Below are 20,601 nucleotides of genomic sequence, written 5' to 3' on the forward strand. Positions count from 1 at the left end.
AGGCTTCTTCTTCTTTTGATTATAGAAATAAGCTTCTTCTTCTTTGATTATGGAAAAGACTTCTTTTATTATTTCTTCTATATATAAGAAATCTAGTTGCGTCGTCTCGCTTCCTTTTCTTTATGCCCTATATATGTTTTCTTTACCTTTCCCGGTTTCTTTGGCAAACGATACAAGCTATACTTATATAAAGGAGTAGGGTCGACTAAATTGACACTAGCGCCACCTCCTATGTAACGACCAAAGGGGAATAACCAGGATCGCTAATAACAAGCGCTGCCAATGGCCCAGTGCGACTAAAAAAGAAGCGCAACCGTAAAGTGCTTCGGGGCATCTAATTGACCACAGCGCCACCGGGGAACGGACAAATGCAAAAGCTGACGATGTTCTCCTCGTCAGAGAATCAAAAACAAATTGAGATGAGATACATTTCTGAATTCATTTGCTCGCTTAATGACTTTCGTAAACATTTCATCTGCGGCCAAATTCTTAATTCTTTTAATTTACTATATACATCATTCTATTTACTTCTTTTATAGTATTTGAACTCTTCTTTTATATATTTCTCAATTTTCTATAATATATATAATTCCTCTTCTCCGCTCTAAGTGTTTTATAATTTCCTTCCCTCCTCTTTCTATAGCGTGCTGCCATCTCTTGTCGATTCCGAGAAACCATTCCTCCTTGCAACATTCATTGTGTCGTGCGAAACTGGCACGTGACAAACAGGGAAATTTAAACTCACATTTTTCTTTCATTCTTTTAAAAAGTTCGAAAATATTTTTTTCAGCGTGTATTTTTTCCAAATGAATAGTTAGCAACAGTGACACTTTTCAGTAAGCTTTCTTTCTCCCTGTTATAGATGACCTTGACCGGTCAGTCTTATATTTGTCACGTTTCCTAGAAAGGCCTCAAGGCACGAGCCGCGTTGAACCTGGAAATAATTTGGGACGCGATTTTCAATTTTTTTCTTGTTCCATCCATCATTTCAGAACGTGTCTTAGTGGCTGTGTGTGTGACTTTGTGTGTCATGTGTCGTTGCAAGGAGAATGGAAGAGGTGACTGATAGGAAGCTACCTGCAACTCCCAAAAAGGTTAAAGAAACGTCGTGGGGATTTATCTGCGGATGAAAAGTTATCTGGGAAACATGTAAAAAAAATCGTATTGAGTGGCTGCCCATTACTTCACACTTTTATGATTTTCATAAATATTTAATAATAATAATAATAATAATAATAATATTTGTTCCTCAGGCAAAACAGGCGTCAAAAGAAAAATATTAACAGCAGGCCCCTAGCTAAGCTTTGACAATGGGTGGGTTCCAAAGTCCAACAATCATTGCACCGCAGACGAAAATATTTTTGGTTTGTGGATTTTTTCAATACATTAGTGTTTTATTTTAAAATTTAAATGTTTATTTTAGGATAATTATATTATGAAACTATGATCAGTATTTAGTATTTTATTCAATGGGGGGGTTTGAACCCACTAAACTCCCTTATATACTGTCCCGATTAACACTTATAGTAATACAAAGATACAGCTTCAGATGTGTTTTGAAAATCGAGGGAAATTAAGGTCGAAAAAGGGAAATCCTGCATTCGGAGTTTGGCAACAAGCTGAACTCTCTAGCTCAAAGTGAATGGGATCTCTTTGCTGTAGCTGTTCCCTGCGAGAGACAGCGAATTCCTTTTCCTTCGAATCTTTGCTATGTGCTAAATTTTAATTGCGTCGTAGTGTTAGTTTTCAGTGTAGTAAGTCCATAGTTTCCTAATCTCATTGCAAAATTGCGTCTGTCATTCATAACGAACTGGAAAAATGTTCTAGAGTCCAAGCGTCTGCTAAATGCCTTGGCTAGATGCTGTGAAATAGCTTCCGAGCGAACAGCTCGCCCCCACCTGTTCCAACAGCCACAAGCCAAGACGCACGCAGCGGCAGGACAAGAAAGCGAATGTTGCGAGCGTAGGGTTGCGAATGTTGTATGATCGACCGGCTGAAGACGAAGACGAAATCTTTTAGTCAGTGACGTGCGGTGACGTCGGCACTTGGGGTAGCAATCAGTGGCGTGCTCAAGGGAGGTTGGTGTGGCTCATACCCCTCCCTCCCCCTTTAGGACACAGTGTTCCTAAAAATAGAACGTCAATAACAGGAAAAGATTGCAAAATGATGAATGAGTACTAAAAAAAGTACACGTAACCCCCACCCCCATTTGAAAATTAAAAAGATTTGATTTGACTACTAAGCCAGAGATCCTGGGTTCGAATCTCGGCTTGGCCATGGGTATTCTTTGAGTGTGTCCCTTCATCAAATATATTGTATTATCTTCGCGATTAGCCAAAAGTGGCGGAAAAGCGAAGTAAAATAAACCAAATCAATCAATGATTTGACTTGATTTTTGTTACTTAGCGTCGCTTTTTTCTCACATTTGGTTAATTGCGAAGATGATACGATAAATTAATGAAGGGACAAACACAAAGAACACCCATGCCCAGGTCGGAGTTCGAACCCGGAACTCCTGGTGTCGTAGCGGGCTGTGATAACCACTCCTCCACCGTTGGTTGATTTGGTGTTTTAACTCCACTTTATGCACAGAAACAAAACAGGTAACAAAACACTTTTTTGTAGTTTCTTCAATAATATTCATTTGGGTTCTTGAGTTCTGAGATACATTTTTCATTTCAAATTATTTCATTATTCACTGCAGAGTACAACACAGGAACAAGAATGTGCGCTCATGACGGGTTCGAATCCCGGCCTGGATTGTTCGAGGTCCCTTCATTAATTTCATCACAACATCCTCATTTTCGCGATAACCAAATGTGGCAGAAAAGCGAAGTAAAATAAACCAAACCAACAACAATATGAATGCGCGTTCTCTTGCCCAAATAAATACATCCGTTGGAGGCGAAGACATTAGTATATTTTTAAAAAAAAACACTACTAAAACGAGAGCGGGAGAGAGCCTGAGCACATATTTGTAATTTAATCATTATATATTCCATATTTGAAATAAAATAAGAAAGAAAGAAAGCATAACATTATTGTCTGCACATAACACGTTCCAATTTCATAAATAATAAAACTACATCCCATATTATACATACATATTGTACAACGTGTAGACAGTGGCAGATTACCAACTAGGCCCACTAGGCACGTGCCTAGGGGCGGCAACTCTTGGGGGCGGCAAATCTTTTTTCCAGAATATCAAGAATAATAAAAAGTGTCTTACGTACACAGTGACAATATAGACCTATGAAACCAATGTTGCAAATCAACGGTTTGCAACACTTTCGCTTCATACGAAAGAAACCTTGATGTATCGGATTTATGTGTTATCAAGAAATGTTTCGTTGCTCTGCCTCCTTCAGGCGCCAATCAATTTGTTTTTAACCCTTGCTGTGGCTTTTATTGCTTACAATGACAATGCAAGCCGGCCAGCCTTTGTTGATTTGTTTTTGTAAATACATACCCCTCGATCTTCCACTAAGCGTTTGTTAATGGCCAGGCAGGAAAGAAGACTGATTGTTTGAAACTCGCATCTGTAACAATGCCAGTCTTTAAAAAAAATAAACACATAAACACTGCTGATAAGTGAGTGAGTGAGTGCAGCTTTCGTGTGGACCGCAACTAGTTTTTGTCTTACTGGATTCTCTGGCTGGTGCATTCAGTTTGTTGCTAGTGCGTTTGCGATTTGGTGTTTTTTTTTTTTTTTTATGCAGCAGGCAGCATGAAGCGAACAAAGTTAAGTGGGGCGGCTTATCGCAAACTTGCAAACGAAAAGCGTGAAAGAGAAGCAACCTTACAGAAAAAGCTTGGTACAGTGGACACGTTTTTTTAGTCGAAAGGAACAAGTGATTTCCGAAAGCAGTCCAAAAATTGAAGTGGAAGCGGCTACATCGAGTGAACTCTGTGAAACGCAAAATGTCGAAAATATTGTGGGTTTAGTGGAGGAAGCAAGTGCACCTGAGGTAGTGTCCCCTCAGTTCGTAGGAGTTCCTGATTGTGACAGTGAGAGTGCAAATTTCGTTAGTGACGATCCTGCCGAGTGGTGTCTGAATGAGTCTACAATTGACATTCTTCTAAGACGTGGAATTAATCAGAATGCTGAAAACGATTTTTCTAAATCGCAAAGACTCATAGCAGGTAAGACAAGATTTTTAAATAATAGTGTTTTTTTCGTAAACTTGCAAATGGAGAATCAATTTTTGCGGAATTATTTGGTATATTCGTGCAGCACTGGTGCCGTTTATTGTGCATCATGCAGGTTGTTCAAGGGCAAGACTAACATCTCAACTCACGGCATTTCAGACTGGAAAAACATTTCAAATATTCTAGCATCACACGAAAATTCTGAAGAACACAAAAACTACAAGTTGGCACTCTTAACAAGGCAGAAATCCGTTGGGACCTTGGGGAACCATTTTCAATCACATATTCAGGCGGAACTTACGTACTGGGTCAGTGCAAATAAGTTACTACTTTTCTTTTGAGAAGGGCGCACATTAAGTTTGTGCCTAGGGGCGGCGAGGAAGCTTAATCCGCCACTGCGTGTAGAATGTTGTGTAAATACAGAGAACATAAGTACTGCAGAAAATTTTTCCTTGAGGTCTTTAGAGGATTTACAAAGGAATCGAATGGGAACCAATCCCCTATCTGTCCTATAGGAGATAGACTGAGGGACCTGAAAGCACGGGCTTTCAACCATTGCAGCGAGGGCAAGGGAGGTAGAGGCAGAAATCTTCCCTTTTCTTTCGGCCGGCCGTTTCTACCTGGAACTGCTAAGGCGGAAGAAGAGCGAGCTAGGCCAGTTTTGTCCGCGGATCACACCGAGCGACGAGAAGCGCGTGAAAAAGAAAGTGTTGCATATGAACTGTGGCTTTAACAAGACAATAAATATTGCGATTTGAAAATAATTAGAGATGTGAGATTGATTAATCTATCTCTGCTAGACTAGCTGCTCCTCAGTGCACGCCACTGCTTTTAGTTCATTGAAGTTTACAGGAAAGACAGCAAACCAACACTTACCTGGATTAAAAACTAAAACGAAATCGTACACAAGGCATTTTCAAACAAGTTACTACAACCATTGCTACAACTCTGTAAAAGGATTAACTGGATACTCTTCCAGCGGCAAATTATTGTTGTCCTTGTTTGTTTCTGAGAAGAGAGTTTGGAACAGATCGGGTTTTGTCACAATTTCTACAAATCTAGCGGACGTCATGAAAAAACTCGGCCATCTAAATATCATTATTGCATTGAGGACGTTTGAATTACAAGAATACTCAACTCTACAAAAAAAAAAGTCAACTTAATCTACAAATAGAGAGATGAAACAGGTTTCGACAAAACATTTTTTCCCCTCTGATCACTCATAAATTGCTTTCATTATTTTTTTCTTTGTTGTGCATCAACAATTTTGTTTTTAATGTTTTCTTTATATCATATTTGCTTTAACAATGTTATTGTCATAATTTTAACGTGCTTCATGTATGCCACTTCTGACAATTTGTAACATATGTATCGTATATCTATTTGGTTCATTTCAGTAAGGGTTGAATTTTACTTGGTTTACTTGGTATTACATTACAACAAGTATGAGAGGTGCAGGTCACCTGTTCCCCTGCTTGACTTAGCACCGCACGCCACTGGTTGCAGCTTTCGGACACAGCCTCAGTCTTCATTTTACCATCTTTTTCTCCCTTTGATTTTCTTTTTATGAAAACTGGGCCAAATGGGGGATTATGCCCCCCCCCCCCCAACCAACCACGCGTTGAGCACACCACTGCTTAAATCTTTGCTTCTGGCAAAGAAAATATATTGTTTCACTATCACTATCACTTTCCTCGCCAAAATGGCGTTAGTTTATGTTGATAGTGACCCTTGGTAAGTCTTTCGTAAAATTTATGTTTTAATTTATGAAATCTTCTTTTAAAACATGATGTATCATCTGTGAGTAATGCAAATATAAAACCATAACAGCGTAACACATTTTTGGGTGTTATGAAGATCTTTGTCAAGACTACCATGGCCTTGCGAGGGTTACGTACGAAATACATAGTTCTATTTTATTCATAATCATGTTGTCAGTCCACCTCACTAGCACGACTTGCTTGATGGTCGGTGATAAGCATTTTTATTTTGGGGTTAAATGTTGGAATGTTCAAGTCCACGAGCAAATTTTAATAAGTTCACTAGGTATGATATTCAATTTTGACCACGTCGTCGCCTTGTAATCAAGGGTTTCCGGGTTCGGTACCCGGCGGGGTCACATAGTGGTTCGGATCCCACTTTAAACTGTAGGTCCAGTCCCGATCAGCCTTACTGTGCATAAAGTGGACTTGGTTCCGATTTATGGTAACAGTTCGTTATATCGGGGACACATTAAAATCGGATATTTTGTGTTTCTTACGGTTCGTACTTACGAATTGGGTATTGCGGAACATCCCTTTTGGTAAAAATTTACTATAGTTCAAACACCTATCATTTCTTCGTTTCGTCAATTTTTGACATTCGTACTTACCTATCTGCTTCGTGGAACATTCCTTAACATGCAGTGTTCGAAAAATCTTCCTCAGAGCCAGGAAACCACCTACTAGCAATTGTGCGTACTATAAGAAGCTGAGCAGCATCATGGAATTCAAAACATGGGTGAATCATGTGAGCACTTAATTACGAAGTACTTGCAAAGACAAAGCGGGAAGATGGGGGTGGGGAACAAGAGTAAGAAATTGTGGTACTAGTTTACTATCCTTCGGACAGATTTCTTCATTTCTACAGAAGAAACTACTTACCGTAATAAGTTCCTGTAGTATTGTCTAACATTGGGAAGGTGTTTTGTGTGAAATTCCGGTAAGTTTCCCGTATCCTGGAAACGGATTTCTTCAAATTTAAAAGTTGGGGTATCATTTGGGGCAAGTGACTCCGGCCAATTTCTAACATGTAAAGTAAAAAATTATTTTCATTTGAAATTTTTGAGTCCAAATTTCCCACCGATTCCGGGCTCCGCCACTGGGGTAATTGACCAACCGCTACCACGGCCCCGTCTCTGCTCCGCCTCCCTGGCTTTTTTTTTGTTAGAAATTGGCCGGATTCACCTGCCCCCAAATGAGCCCCAAACTTTTAAATTTGAATTAATCCGTTTCCAGGATACGGGAAACTTACCTGAATTTCACCACGCATCCACAACACATCATATTAGGCATATACCCACAGCCCATTCCTTCTAACGAGTAGCTTACATTCACTGCCACATTTTTGACATTCCTTTCCTTTCTTCACGATCCCGTGTTCAATTAAATTAAAAAATCCACTGGATCTTCCACACTCAGTACGAATTTCACAACACATCCACGACACGTCATGTTTCTAACTCTCGTTGCAAACACAGACAGTTCGAAACACTGGATACCCAATGAACATGAACAAAACAAAATCATGACATGTGTGTGATGACGTAATCCCGGTCAATGTTTCCAAACACGTGTTTTTGTAACTGAAGAAGGTACGTTTCCGCAAATGGTTTGTGGGGCTATGCGAGAATGGTGTGTGGGGCTACGAATATTTTTTTCTAAACCAATTTTTAACTATTGTAACCTAAATGTGACCCTACCTAACCCAACCTTACCAGAAATGGTTTGTGGGGCTATGCGTCAATGGTTCGTGGGGCTATGCATCAATGGTTTGTGGGGCTACTTAGGTATTTTTTGGGTGCATTGGGGTGGAAACACTGCATGCCAAGTACGGCAGTGAAACTGTGCCCGCCATTTTGCATGTTACCGAAGGCAAAAAGAAACGAAGAAAACTTACTCGATATGTCGCAAATAGAGCTTATTTCCGTGAAATAAAAGAAATGCCACCATCAGCAATGTTTCTCAATGCAGAATAGGTAAGTACGAATATTCAAATTAAATGAACTAGCAAATTTCAGCCGTTTGTCCGATACGAGAAATTTACCAGTTTTTGTTATTCCTTTTTTCGCTTTCCTAACACACAATATGACGCGCACATGTTGACTACCGGTGTCTTTGTGCAGTGTTTCCAACATAATTCACCGAAAAATACCTACTATCGTGTTTCTCACATGTGCAAATTGCACATTATGCACAGGTAGCTGACGGATAGCCCGACAAACGATTTCTGATAAGGTTAAGTTAGGCAAGCATAGTTAAAAAAAAGGGGGGTTGGAAACACTGATAGGGGTTACGTCATCAAACGTTTGGAGCATCCGGTTCACGTAGGAAAGCAATGGCAATTGTGCGTCGGTGAGATATTTATCTTGCAAAATACATCATTTCCCTGTCAAATAGATTCCACGATGAAAGAAAATACCTCGACGAACGTTAGAAACCTTAGAGAAACTCATTTCCGTAAGTAGTTTCTTCTGTAAAAATGAAGAAATGTGTGTCCGATATACGGAAATTTTACCAGAAAAGGAACTTGGGTCAAATTTTTTGCTGTGTACGCCCTTTTCTTGGTGATAAGTGTTGAATTTCTAGTTTCTTAGGATTGGCTGTATGTCGCCAAAATCACATTGCATTACTAAGTGTGAGTAATATATCTCAAGTTTATGGATATGGTTATGAATGTTACCTTGCAATCAGAACGTTCATGTTTGATTCCTAGTGGGGCCCATTTTAAGTTGTATTGGACTCTCACGGTAGCCACATGGAAAATTATGACCCATTTTCTTATTTTGAAGAAACAGGAATGTATGGGGGGACATGCATGTAGTTTTAAAAGATTTGGATTTATTGGTCTTATACAGTGAATTGCAACTCAAAAGAATATTATATATTTCAAATTGCATGGTATCATCATTGCATGGGAAGAAAGGTGATTGGAAGTGGATAGATTAAGCACTCATTTGATAGAGCTTGATTGCACTAGGGAGACACTGACTGGGACAATAATAACAAATTATATCCAAGAACCACACGCTAGCCACACTGATGGTTGAGTATGTTGACTGCTGGACTCGTAATCCCAGGTTTGAATCCTGGCCTGAGCATGAGTGTTCCTTTGTAAGTGCACTTTCTATCAATCATTTTCATGTAATCATTACCTATCCACGTTCTTGTGAATAGCGTAAAGAAGTGGCAAAGCAACATAATAATATACTAACCCCATCATAATTCAACATCCTTAGAAAACATATTATCAAAAGATCCACCTTCAGATGTTATTGTGGTAGAAACAGTTAATCCGCAAATGGTGAAGACTTCTTGGAGAAATGCTGATCATTGCTTAGATTTCATACAACGTGTTGAAGTTGTGGGCATCTTTATTTTATATCCAGTTGAGTTGAGTTGGTGTTTTAAGTCCACTTTATGCACAGTAAGGCTAATTGGAACTGGACCTACAGTTTAAAGTGGGATCCGAATCACTTGTGCCTCCACTGGGTATCGAACCCGGGACCCTTTGATTACAAGGCGACGACACTACCATATTTTATATCCAGTTTGAAAACTGGTGACTGTAAAATTGTTGCTGTGATTTTAAAGAAATACCTGTTTAAAAAAGCAGACAATTTTATTTTGTATTCAATTTGCAAACTATTTGCCATAAAAATGTTGCAGTGTATTTAAGAAAAATATACATGCTTGAAATGTTTGTTTTACTTTGTAATAGCAGTATTTGCTTTGTACATTATTTTTGCAAGGAAAAATTCATAGTTTTATTCCTATTCAAACTTCCTCTTTGTAGGTTCAAAGAACATGAGGCATGCGAGAAGCTATATAGTGAAATCAGGGAGCAACTCACGGCCAGGAGTCGTGAGCAGAAAACTTCGCAAGCATATGCTAGTCTCTCCGCTGCCATTCGCCTCAGACTGAGGCAGTATTCCACAGAGGTCCAGCAATTGAAAGACAAATTAATCCAGGCCTCCAGATCGCATACGATGTATCCTTACACAGAATTGTATGCTTTTAACAAAACTGGGCATGTTCCAAAGCTCATTGTGATAAGTAAAAAATGAAAAGAAGTTGTCTCTTGTTCACCACAATGAAAAATTGCAGTTCGTGAGCTTCATCATCACACAAACCTCTTGAAGAGGTTTAATCTACAAAAGTAATCTATAAACGTGATCTATACATAAACAAAGTGCAAATGTTACAAAAAGTGATAAACTAGCTGGTTTCACAAAGTTTTTGTGATCAGTTCATCTCACTAGAATTTGTACTTTGTTAATCATTTTGGAACACGTCCATTCTGCTAGTCTTTTTCTAATTATGCAGATGTTGAATCAGAACTCATATTGACTAATAGTTTTTTTTCTGTATATAATGTCATTTGCATGTGCCTTATACCTGATTGTTACTAACTGCACTATTCTTAAGAGTAATTAGTAGTGGGTTATGGTTTGTCTTTTCTCCAGTCAACTTCAAATTTATGTAGACCATCATTTTTGTCAATTAATTTTCTTTTACATCAAATGTGTTTCGTGGATCGTTTTGTACTGGTGGTGTTGCAAAAGGGGGTTATGTCCCCCGCCCCCTTGCCTGCGGGCACGCCACTAATCCGAATGACTCAGTATGATCATATAGAAATGTCTGAGACTGTGCATGTATCTTTTAACTTATCGGTACAAAGATGATTTAGGAATTGATGAGGTGGGAAATCTTTTTACTGTGAATTCTAAATAGGTATGGATATGTTGATTTTTAGTTGCTAGAAGTGCACCATAATCTTAGAATGATCATGATATGTGAAGCAAAGCTGACTTTTAGTTCTGGTCTGTAGTTCTAAAACCATAGTATTGATAAGCATCTTGAGTGGTCAACTCATGATATTATTATTGTAAGTTTGTCTCTTACTTGTGTTTTTTATACACTCTGTAGTGCAGTAATTTTGTAACATTAAATTTATTGTGATTTTTGCCACATAAATGCTATTGTTACATTATACAGTGTGTCCAAGAAAAAATATACCAATAAAGAATTTAAATAACTCAACGATCGTTAACGACAGAAATGTCAAATAACGTTTATTTGGAAGAGAAAATCATAATTTTTTAAACTAAAGAACAAGAAAAAAAATCACCTTAGTAGATCTCAATGTGTGCTCCTTTGGTGGCGCGACAAACATCAAGGCGGTACTCAACCTCCATCCAAGTGTTCTTCAACAGTTGATGAGTGACGGAGCCACATGCATCGATAATTCTTTCACGGAGATCATTGAGGTCTTGCACAGGTGTTTGTAACCCATAGTCTTCACATAACCCCAAAGGAGACAAGTCTGGTGACCGTGGTGGCCATTTAATGGGTCCACCCCTCCCAATCCAATTACCAGCGAAATTGTTATTAAGGAAGTTAGTAACACAGCGGGCATAATGTGGGGGGGGGGGGGGTAGCCATCCTGCTGAAACATGTACCCATGAGGTATACGAGGTGCAGCATACTGTTGCAACATTTGCAGGTAACTTGCACCTGTAACTGTAGCTTCCTCAAAGAAAAAGGGCCCAATTACGGAATCTCGTGTCAAACCACACCACACATTCAACTTGGGGCTGTCGCGTTCATGTTCAACAACTGCATGGGGATTCTGCTCACCCCATATTCTACAGTTATGCCTGTGCACTTTTCCGGAAATGTGGAAGGTAGCCTCATCTGAAAATGTTATGCGTGTCGGAAATTCATTGTCATCATCAATGCGTGATAGCACTTCACTAGCATAATCAACCCTAGCAGGTTTATCAGTGCACTTTAGTTTCTGAACAAGCTGTAACTTGTAGGCTCTAAGCCTTATCCTTTTATGTACGATATCATGCACAGTAGAACGTGGAATTTGAAGTTGAGAACTAGCACGTCTCACAGATTTACGCGGGCTTCTCTGGAAAGCTTCCTGAACTGCAACCACTTTATCCTCGCTCACACGCTTCCGACCACTACCTTTCTTCCTCAACAAATACCCTGTTTCCAGCAATTGTTTATGCCATTTAACAATGTAATGACGTTCTGGCGCTTCCTGTCCATATTGTTGCCGGAATCTTCTTTGTACCGTTACAGGAGACTTCAATTCTGCAAACCAAAAGCAGCACTCAACTTTCTGACGAACAGTAAATTTCACCATTGTACAGACTACTCACGAACAAAGCTGCGCATGCACTTAATTATGTTACGATTTTTTCCCTTCTGGTGGTAAAAAAAATTCCGTTCTTCCCTCTTCCAAATAAACGTTATTTGACATTTCTATCGTTAACGATTGTTGAGTTATTTAAATTCTTTATTGGTATACTTTTTCTCGGACACACTGTATATAACACAACTAAGTAATGTTTGGTAATATTTCAATATAGAGCAAAATATATTTCAAATTAGCTTCATAACAACTCATGTCATGTTATGAAATGGAAACCATAAAAACAACAGCAGCAAAACCAGAAGATGCCATACAGTGCAGTCACAATTACTAAAAATAATCTTATCAGCTAAAATATGATACAAGAATAACAGTTAAGGGTATATTTAGAGCCAAAAATGGCCAGAAATTGGACCTTCGTGAAAACTTTTAGGGAGTTGAGAAAATTTTTGGTGTGTGTTATGTGATTGTTTGGATACATCTCAGTATAAAGAATGATTCGTTTAGCAGAAGTATACTATTTTATTTTATTGTATTGTATTGATTATTGTTAAACTAAAAGTGGGAAATTTTGGCTTCTCCAAAGTATTGAAGCAGGAATCTTAGAACTCCATTCATGTTCTTGAACTACAAAGATGACTTTTACTATGTCCCTATTACACTGCATGACCTTGAAACTTGTCATGTTCACTATAAAATCATTTAAAATGCATTAAAAACGAGTTAAAATTCCAATAACTGTACTCCCTTCCGACTATCTGAAAATCAGCTGATGTACTGCGGGGAATTCAGGAAGCACAGGCTATATCCCATACTGCATGTCTTCACCTCGGTTATAACTACGCTATTTCCGGGTGAAATTCACGAACCTCCTGTATGGCACAAATCACTTCTGGGGTTACCTGAAATCCTATTTCTTCCCTCTTGTGGCCTTTTTCCCATCTTTTAAATAGGTTTATCCATATTTTGTCAAGATTTCCATCTTCCCGATTGAGTTTATTGTCCCTATCGTTGCATATATTGGCTACTTCATACACGTTCCTATTAATAGCATGGTTTTCCCTTCTAATAACAACTTTCTCTTTAATTTTATGGGAGTTTTCAAGTACATGCTCAGATAAGCCTGTTCTGGGATTCCCGTCTTTGATGTCTGTCGTGTTCTTTCCATCGAACTTTCATGCTTCTCCCCGTCTCTGTCCGATGTATTCGTTATCGCAGTTACATTTAATACTGTACACTCCTTTTGCATCTTCGTCATTGTCTTTTTCCTTTCCTGCCCTTTTATATTCCGAGAAGTGCTTTTCTATATTTCGCGGGGGTTTCATTCCACTTTTAATATTATAATCCTTTAAGACTTTTTCAGTTTTCTCCGTGACATCTTTAACGTAAGGAATTCCTATGAACTTAAGTTTCTTGTTTTCTTTCCCCGCTTCATTTTCTTTGTCTGTAATTTTCGTATGCTTTTTTCTCTTTCGCAAAATTTGTAGGGATTCTTTCTCATTTTCCTCATTTCATTATTCTTATACCCATTATTTTTTCCAATTTTCAAAATCCATTCTTCTTCTTTGGCCAAAGTGTCTTTGAGGTTGCATAATCTGTTCGCTCTTATATAGAAATTCGGAAAAACATTTTTCTTTGTTCACCCTGCATGCTTAGATTCTCTTTTGATGTAGATTTCTCCCGCGAGTGCTTTGTGGAATACCCCAGTTTTAATTTTGCCGTTTTCATTAACAATCTTTAGGTCTAAGCGCATGTACTTGAAAACTCCCATAAAATTAAAGAAAAAGTTGTTATTAGAAGAGAAAAACCACGCTATTAATAGGAACGTGTATGAAGTAGCAAATATATGCAACGACAGGGACAGTAAACTCAATCGTGAAGATGGAAATCTTGACGAAATATGGATAAACCTATTTAAAAGATGGGAAAAGGCCAAAAGAGGGAAGAAATAGGATTTCAGGTAACCCCAGAAGTGATTTGTGCCGTACAGGAGGTTTGTGACTGACCTGGAAATAACGTAGTTATAACCGAGGTGAAGATATGCAGTGTGGGATATAGCCTGTGCTTCCTGCATTCCCCGCAGTACATCAGCTGATTTTCACATAGACGGAAGGGAGTACAGTTATTGGAATTTTAACTCATTTTTACTGTTTTTAATGCATTTTAAATGATTTTATGGTGAACATGACAAGTTTCAAGGGCATGCAGTGTAATAGGGATATAGTTTCATCTGATAATTTTTTCCCAATCCTACCCATCTAACCTTTCATTGTATGATATAACGATGCAGCATGGCTGTATTGCATGCTTAAAGAATGCCAGAAGGGGACAGTCGCTTCTCCAAAACATAGCTAACTCAAGGGGTAGATTCACAAATACGTCAGTAAAATAGCTTTTATATGATATTTTTATAATGTTTTAGTAGAAATGATCTTTAATATTTAATATTGTAAGTAATACGCACCAAACCCAATATGAAATGAATTTTACTTTGATCACAATTAACATTTTGTTTTTTTCCCTGGAGACTGGTGGCAATATATTCAAATTTATCCACATAGAGTTGCTTCCTACATTCTGGTCCTGATTAAGTGTAAAATTTTGACATACCTGTCATGTACAAAGTCTTCAGTAATGTAATTCCTTAATGCACACAGAACTCAGAGAGAGGAGGAAAGGCGGAGCCGCTTGGTAGAACTTCTGCAGAGCAAAGAAGTTCAACTGCAGCAGCTGTTTAATGATAGGTAAGGTGCTGATTATTTCTTGTATTATTCACACAGACAACGATATATTAATTTCAAGTCATGCAGAAAGCACAATATAAATATACGGAGTGGCCCTAAAAAGGTAACCAAAATTCATTCATTTATTTATTTTAGGGATGGGCTGATATGAAATTTTGGCTGATACCGATAATGTAACGATATAAAATTTACCAATACCGATATAAAATTAGAAATGGTCCTTGAAGAACCTGAAATGTTCATTGATCTCCTTAATAAATGTGTGTTTCGTGGTGACTGCAGTGCAAAAGAAGTTGAATATTTAGACATTTACTTGTTTAGAAAGAAGGGCATGGAGATTATCCATAAAAATTACAACACAATGCCAGAATTTTGCACTAAATTATCAGATATTTATAGATATATTGGATCAGTAAAATAATCGGTAATTTTACCGATACACCGATATGACTATATTGGCCGATACCGATAGAGTACCGATTATTCGCCCCATCCCTAATTTATTTAGTCTTGTGTACATTTATGCTATTTTATATACACAGTATGTTATCTATCACACAACTGTATGTTCTACATGTCATCTGCCATTATCAAGACTATTTCCATATGGTTGACAATCCTATTAACCATTGCTTCACACTGCTCTTGGTGAAGCACTGAACCGATTCTCTTGAAAGCTTTCACCTGTTGTAGATTAGTTTTCTTAGGTGGTGGGACACCCTGTAGATTGTAGCAGTGGGACATATTAGTCAGTACACCCTTAGGATTGACCAGTATAGGCATATTGGTGTACATGAAAATTGCCAATGAGATATTTGTACAAACTTTGCAAATTTCAGCCATTTTGTTATTTTATGAATATAATGGTATGATTCCTACATAAACAGGTTCTTTTTGGAAAGCCAAATATATTGCAGTCACCTGGTCACATGCAGTAATTATAAGAGGCGAATAAACTGCTCAGGTTCTTCATAGAGTGTTTGTAATTTTATATAGGACGAGTAGAATACTGATATTTTATATCTGAACTGGCAAAACATTCATATCAGCCTTTCCTTAATATATTGATTAATTAGAGTGGGCAGGTAGTGGAACTTCAGATTTTACAATTTCCCACATTATACATTCAGTCTTTATGGTCCAAATAGAGCAAAATGTTATCAAAATTGCAATATTTTACATTATCCTGCATTTTACGTTTTTTGTCTCGGTCCCCTGAAAAATGTAAAATCGAGGTTCCATTGTCTTGTTGTGTAAGCTTCATTCACATGAATTTTACTTCATATTTGCTCAATTATCTCCACTACTACCAGCCAGCCAGCCAGCTTAGTGGCTGCGCATGAGTGTTCTTTTTGTTCCCCGTTCATCAATTGCATCTGTTTTTCACTCATCATCATCTGAATTAGTCAAAAATGTCAGAAAAGTGATGTACATAACAAATATACATTTTTTTTTTCTTAAGTGATTTACTTCATATCATGCAACATCATAGGTTAGAAAAAGATTTCAAGGTGTTTTATTTTTGTTCGGCAAACGAAGCAGATGATTATGGTGGTGAGAAGTATTAACATGGACATAAGGGTGTAGAAAGTTATCTGAGGGCAAGTCACTCACGCTTTAACCATAACTTTCTTTAGGTTGGCCACACTGCTTTCAGCACTCGCATGCTGAAAGGTGGTACTCTTGTGGTTACGTGGCCGAGGTATTATCTTAATCACTCCATTTTTCTTTTTTTTTTTTTGTTACAAAGTATACATGGCCACTCCATTGGCATTGTACATTAGGGCATTGCATGTAGGTATGGAAAAAAAATATTTTTAAAATTATATGGTGCACCCCTCCTATGTTGTTTCTACTGGCAAAATATGAATGCATACCAAATTTTAGGTCATTTGGTGATGTTTTGACCCCCGCCCAACACGATTAACTGATTTAGTTTATTAATCATCGTTTTCCTACACTAAAATCATGACAAAAATGTTTGCAATGTAAGACAGTTTATTATACAGAGAAGACAAACTCCATATATAGTAACTAACAAGTATGGTAATAGTGAACACACAATCATTTGAAATCACTTTACTGGATTTATGGTTTTATGGAGGAGAGTGCTGTTAAGTTCTTTAATGTCTCTTTTTGAAAGTTGGGAATTTTTTTGCGGTTGATATTCGACCTCTTGCAATAAGAACTGTTTTTGTGTTTCATCATTGGTAACACTAGTTGAGAAGTCTTGGATTAGTTTCTCAGCCCGTTCCGACAGATCACTCACCACTTTGACATGCCGCACATATGTCTCAGCTTCTTGGTAATTGGGATCATTATGCCATTCACTAACAGGTTTTCTTAGCCAGTCGCCGCCAATTCCCATACTGTGAAACAAGAACCAGGATTTAGGCCCAATAAAGGATGATAGTTTTGTACTGTGGCTAAGAATAGGAAAAGTTGGATGGCCCCTTTCAAACTCTTTTGGTCGAGGAATTCGGAGCAATGTTCGAGCAATCTGCTGCCGTTCTGAAGAGGAAAGTCTGTTTGAAAATAGAGAGAACACAGCACATTCTTCGGTTAAGTACCAGAAGTGCCTTTCCATGGCTTTTATGGCTGCATTTGCAACTTGAGGATCATGCTTGCAATACTTGTTCAAGTCATGCCATAGCTTGAGATCATTATACACTGCATCGGCACCAATGGATGAAGAGAGACAGTTTTCAACGTAGAATAGTGCATTAAATTTGCATAGTGCTTCCAGTTTACTGATCATGTCCTTGTCATATCCTGCTTGAGCACTGAAAGCAAACATCTTTGCAGGATACAAAATGGATGGCATCCATCGAGCTTTATGGGCTGCTCCTGGTTTCAGCCAGTGTATTCCTCTTTCAGGTGTCTCACCCAGAAGTATCAACATCAATTCAGCACACTCCCGAAAGTCAGCGCGAGGTAGCAAGTTCTTTCTATTTGGAGTAGAAAGTATTCTCTTCAGTGATTGTATAGAATTTTCAAACTCCTGTCTTTGATTTCTAGGATGTTAAAACCAGCTTCTGTGTTAATAGTTGACCAAATAGAGTCTCTGAATTGAATGAAATTGGTGTTTTCAGGACCTGATGTTGCACCAAACAATTCTTTGTGAACTGAACTCAGAATTCTTTCAAATATGTGATGCCGACAAGCCAGCATAAACAACTTCTTGTCAAAGAGGTTTTCCAGCCTGACACAAGCTCAAATTTTCCATCCTGAGTTTGAAGCTGTAGTGTCCAAAACAAGGGATCTCACGTTATCTGAAATCTCCCACTCGTTTGCTAGGGCAAACGTAGCGCTTGCTTGTTCTTCACCTGTTGTGTTTGTAATTACAGGGATACCAAGAACTTTGCCTCCTTCACAGACTGGCATACCAGATACCAAAATCGCTAGTCTTTCTTTGTTTTCTTTTTTGAAGTCTGGAACCAGCTTACCATCCCAATGTAGTGTTGAGTGTTTCGGTGCTGTGAACGTAGCCTTAATTGCTTGCGCTAATGATTTCCTAACTTCCTTATCTGCTGTCCAAGTGCTTTTAATTGAAAGAGTTGCTTTTTCAGTGGAACTCCACCTTCTGTAAGAATTGCTCCCATGAATGCTGTTCGTTGATCAGCTGATAGATTAAGCCTGTCTCCCATGGTTGATATGATTTTGCTTGTAAATGGATTTCTTGGTAGATTTAAAGCAATTGACGAACTTTTTCTACGAAGTGTTGTACCTGTACCTGTTGCACCACTGCTAGTTGAAGGGAATACAAACTCAGGATCTTCAATTGCATCAGGTTCAGCATCAAAGCCATCCGAATCACTTGAATCAAGGCTACCAACTTTATCAAATTCTAGGCTAGTACTTGTGTTTATGTTTGTCTTGGTTGAAGCTCCTTCTTGGCGACGCTTCTCCCTCGCAGCACGCTCAATTTCTTTTTCGTTATGAGATAATTTCCTCATAACTTCTGCAAAGTATGTCTTATCAAAAACAAACTCCATTTTTCGACATGACTTTTGATCTTCTAAGAATTGCACATCTTCCAGAATCATTTTCCTAGTCCTACATCTGTCATGTTCTATAATAGAAATAGCATTGTCATGTGCTAAGTCAAAGAGTAGAAGAAGAGATTTGAGAAAGCTTTCACTCTCAGCTGGGAAGTTCTTCCTTGTTTTGTGTTTCCGAAGATTTTCGTATTGCACAATTAATCTATTAAGTTTTACTTTGGAATGTCCCGCTCTGACAGGCGTCACTGGAATGCCAGAAAGCTCCCAAAACTTTTCTGCATTCAGGATAACGAATTTTATAACATCATCCCTTTTATCTTCCTGCATGGGTCCACGATTGAGAAAAACAAAGTAGCGAAGCACATCCCCATTGGCGGGCAGTTGAGATCCTTTTTTCGGGGTCAAATCTTGCAGTAAATTACTTAAGAGCCACGCTTCAGACACTTCTCTATCATCCATTCTAAGTACCGGGCGGTTTGGTGTGGATGAAATTGAAGGAACTGCTTCATGAGGTGGTTTTTTTCCCATATTTACACTCATATCTGCCTTGGTTACAACCTATAAAAGAAAAATATAATAGGTTACAACTTGTTGCCATGTTGTTAATGTCCGTAAAATGAACAAAGTATATAAAATTACAAACAACAGATCAGACAACTATTTTTGAGGTGGGCGGGGGTCAAAACATGGCCTACAGACCTGAAAATTTGCAGGCGATCATGTTTCAATAATAGTAACAATATGGCAGGGGTGCACAAGAAACTTTCGAAAAAAAATTTTTTTGCAATGGTCTATTGTACATGTTTTCATGTAGAAATTTACTACGATAATTGTCTATTGTAATTTACCACTTTCTTGCTGCAATTTTTGAGTTCTGTTTGGTAGATATTAGGATTAATACATATATTACTAAATTGTACTATATTCATTATTTATGCTGTAAATGTTATTACTTGAAAACTTCCCCCCCCCTCCCCCCCCGATACCCCAATCCAAGTTTTTCTTTCCATTATTACTTTTAACATGTGAAGTCAATAAACCTAGTTAAGTGGAATTCTGAGTGTGCTGCTTAATTAAAATATAGTGACCTTCTTGCACATATATTTAAATACATTAATTGCCTGAATGACGTTGTCTGGAAAATGTTAGTTCTTGGTCTGGAATAGTCAGGGAATTTTGTTTTTACGAAATTGTAGACACCTTGTAATACAGTTTGTTCCAAAGAAAAGACCTTCTGTACTGGAGTAGCAGCCATTTTGCATTCTTGATTGAACATGTACTCAAGTGAGTATATGTTACGAACAACTACAGTCATAAAAACTTCAATAATGTGAGGAAAAAGTAATGTGATTAGTGTTGGTGCTAGATACAGATGATGTTCTATTCTTCCATTGCAGAATGTCCGCTGTTTCAATGGAGAGATCAAAGCTCATGGCAGGGTCAGCGTTCGCTGATGTTGGCACAACGGAATGGGGCACGGAAGACGAACCTGACGAGACGCAGCACCTTGGTATCTCCGACATCCGAGTGCAACAGCAGAGGATGATGCAAGGTAATAACTATTTAATAATTCTTACCGCTACCTATCTGGGTGGGGCTTTAGCTTCTCAAAGATTGGCTTTCGCTGTTTCCCACCACATATCTTATTTCTTCATCCTTTCACTACCATTTTCTTTAAGACCTCTGTTACATTGATGAAAACATTCTCTCGGGCTATCGACCGGGTGAGTTGTGGAAAAGGTTTCAAGTTTTCGAGACTAACATCACTCATCTTCAGG

At 38.2% G+C, this 20,601-nt stretch overlaps 1 protein-coding gene across 1 annotated transcript in view; it reads left to right on the forward strand.

Moving 5' to 3' along the window:
- The first annotated feature begins 5,818 nt into the window (after positions 1–5,818).
- The window catches only part of Syx8 (syntaxin 8), a 29,291-nt gene continuing 14,508 nt past the window's right edge, over positions 5,819–20,601 (forward strand). Inside the window, exons 1-4 of the mRNA XM_083136375.1 lie at positions 5,819–5,886; positions 9,706–9,900; positions 14,736–14,822; positions 20,221–20,375. Coding sequence (XP_082992501.1) covers positions 5,855–5,886; positions 9,706–9,900; positions 14,736–14,822; positions 20,221–20,375 — 469 coding nt within the window. The 5' untranslated portion in view covers positions 5,819–5,854. The remainder of the gene's footprint in view (positions 5,887–9,705; positions 9,901–14,735; positions 14,823–20,220; positions 20,376–20,601) is intronic.

Source organism: Lepisma saccharinum, chromosome 15 (genome assembly GCF_977018435.1).
Source record: "Lepisma saccharinum chromosome 15, izLepSacc3.1, whole genome shotgun sequence".
In the NCBI taxonomy this organism is placed as follows: domain Eukaryota; kingdom Metazoa; phylum Arthropoda; class Insecta; order Zygentoma; family Lepismatidae; genus Lepisma; species Lepisma saccharinum.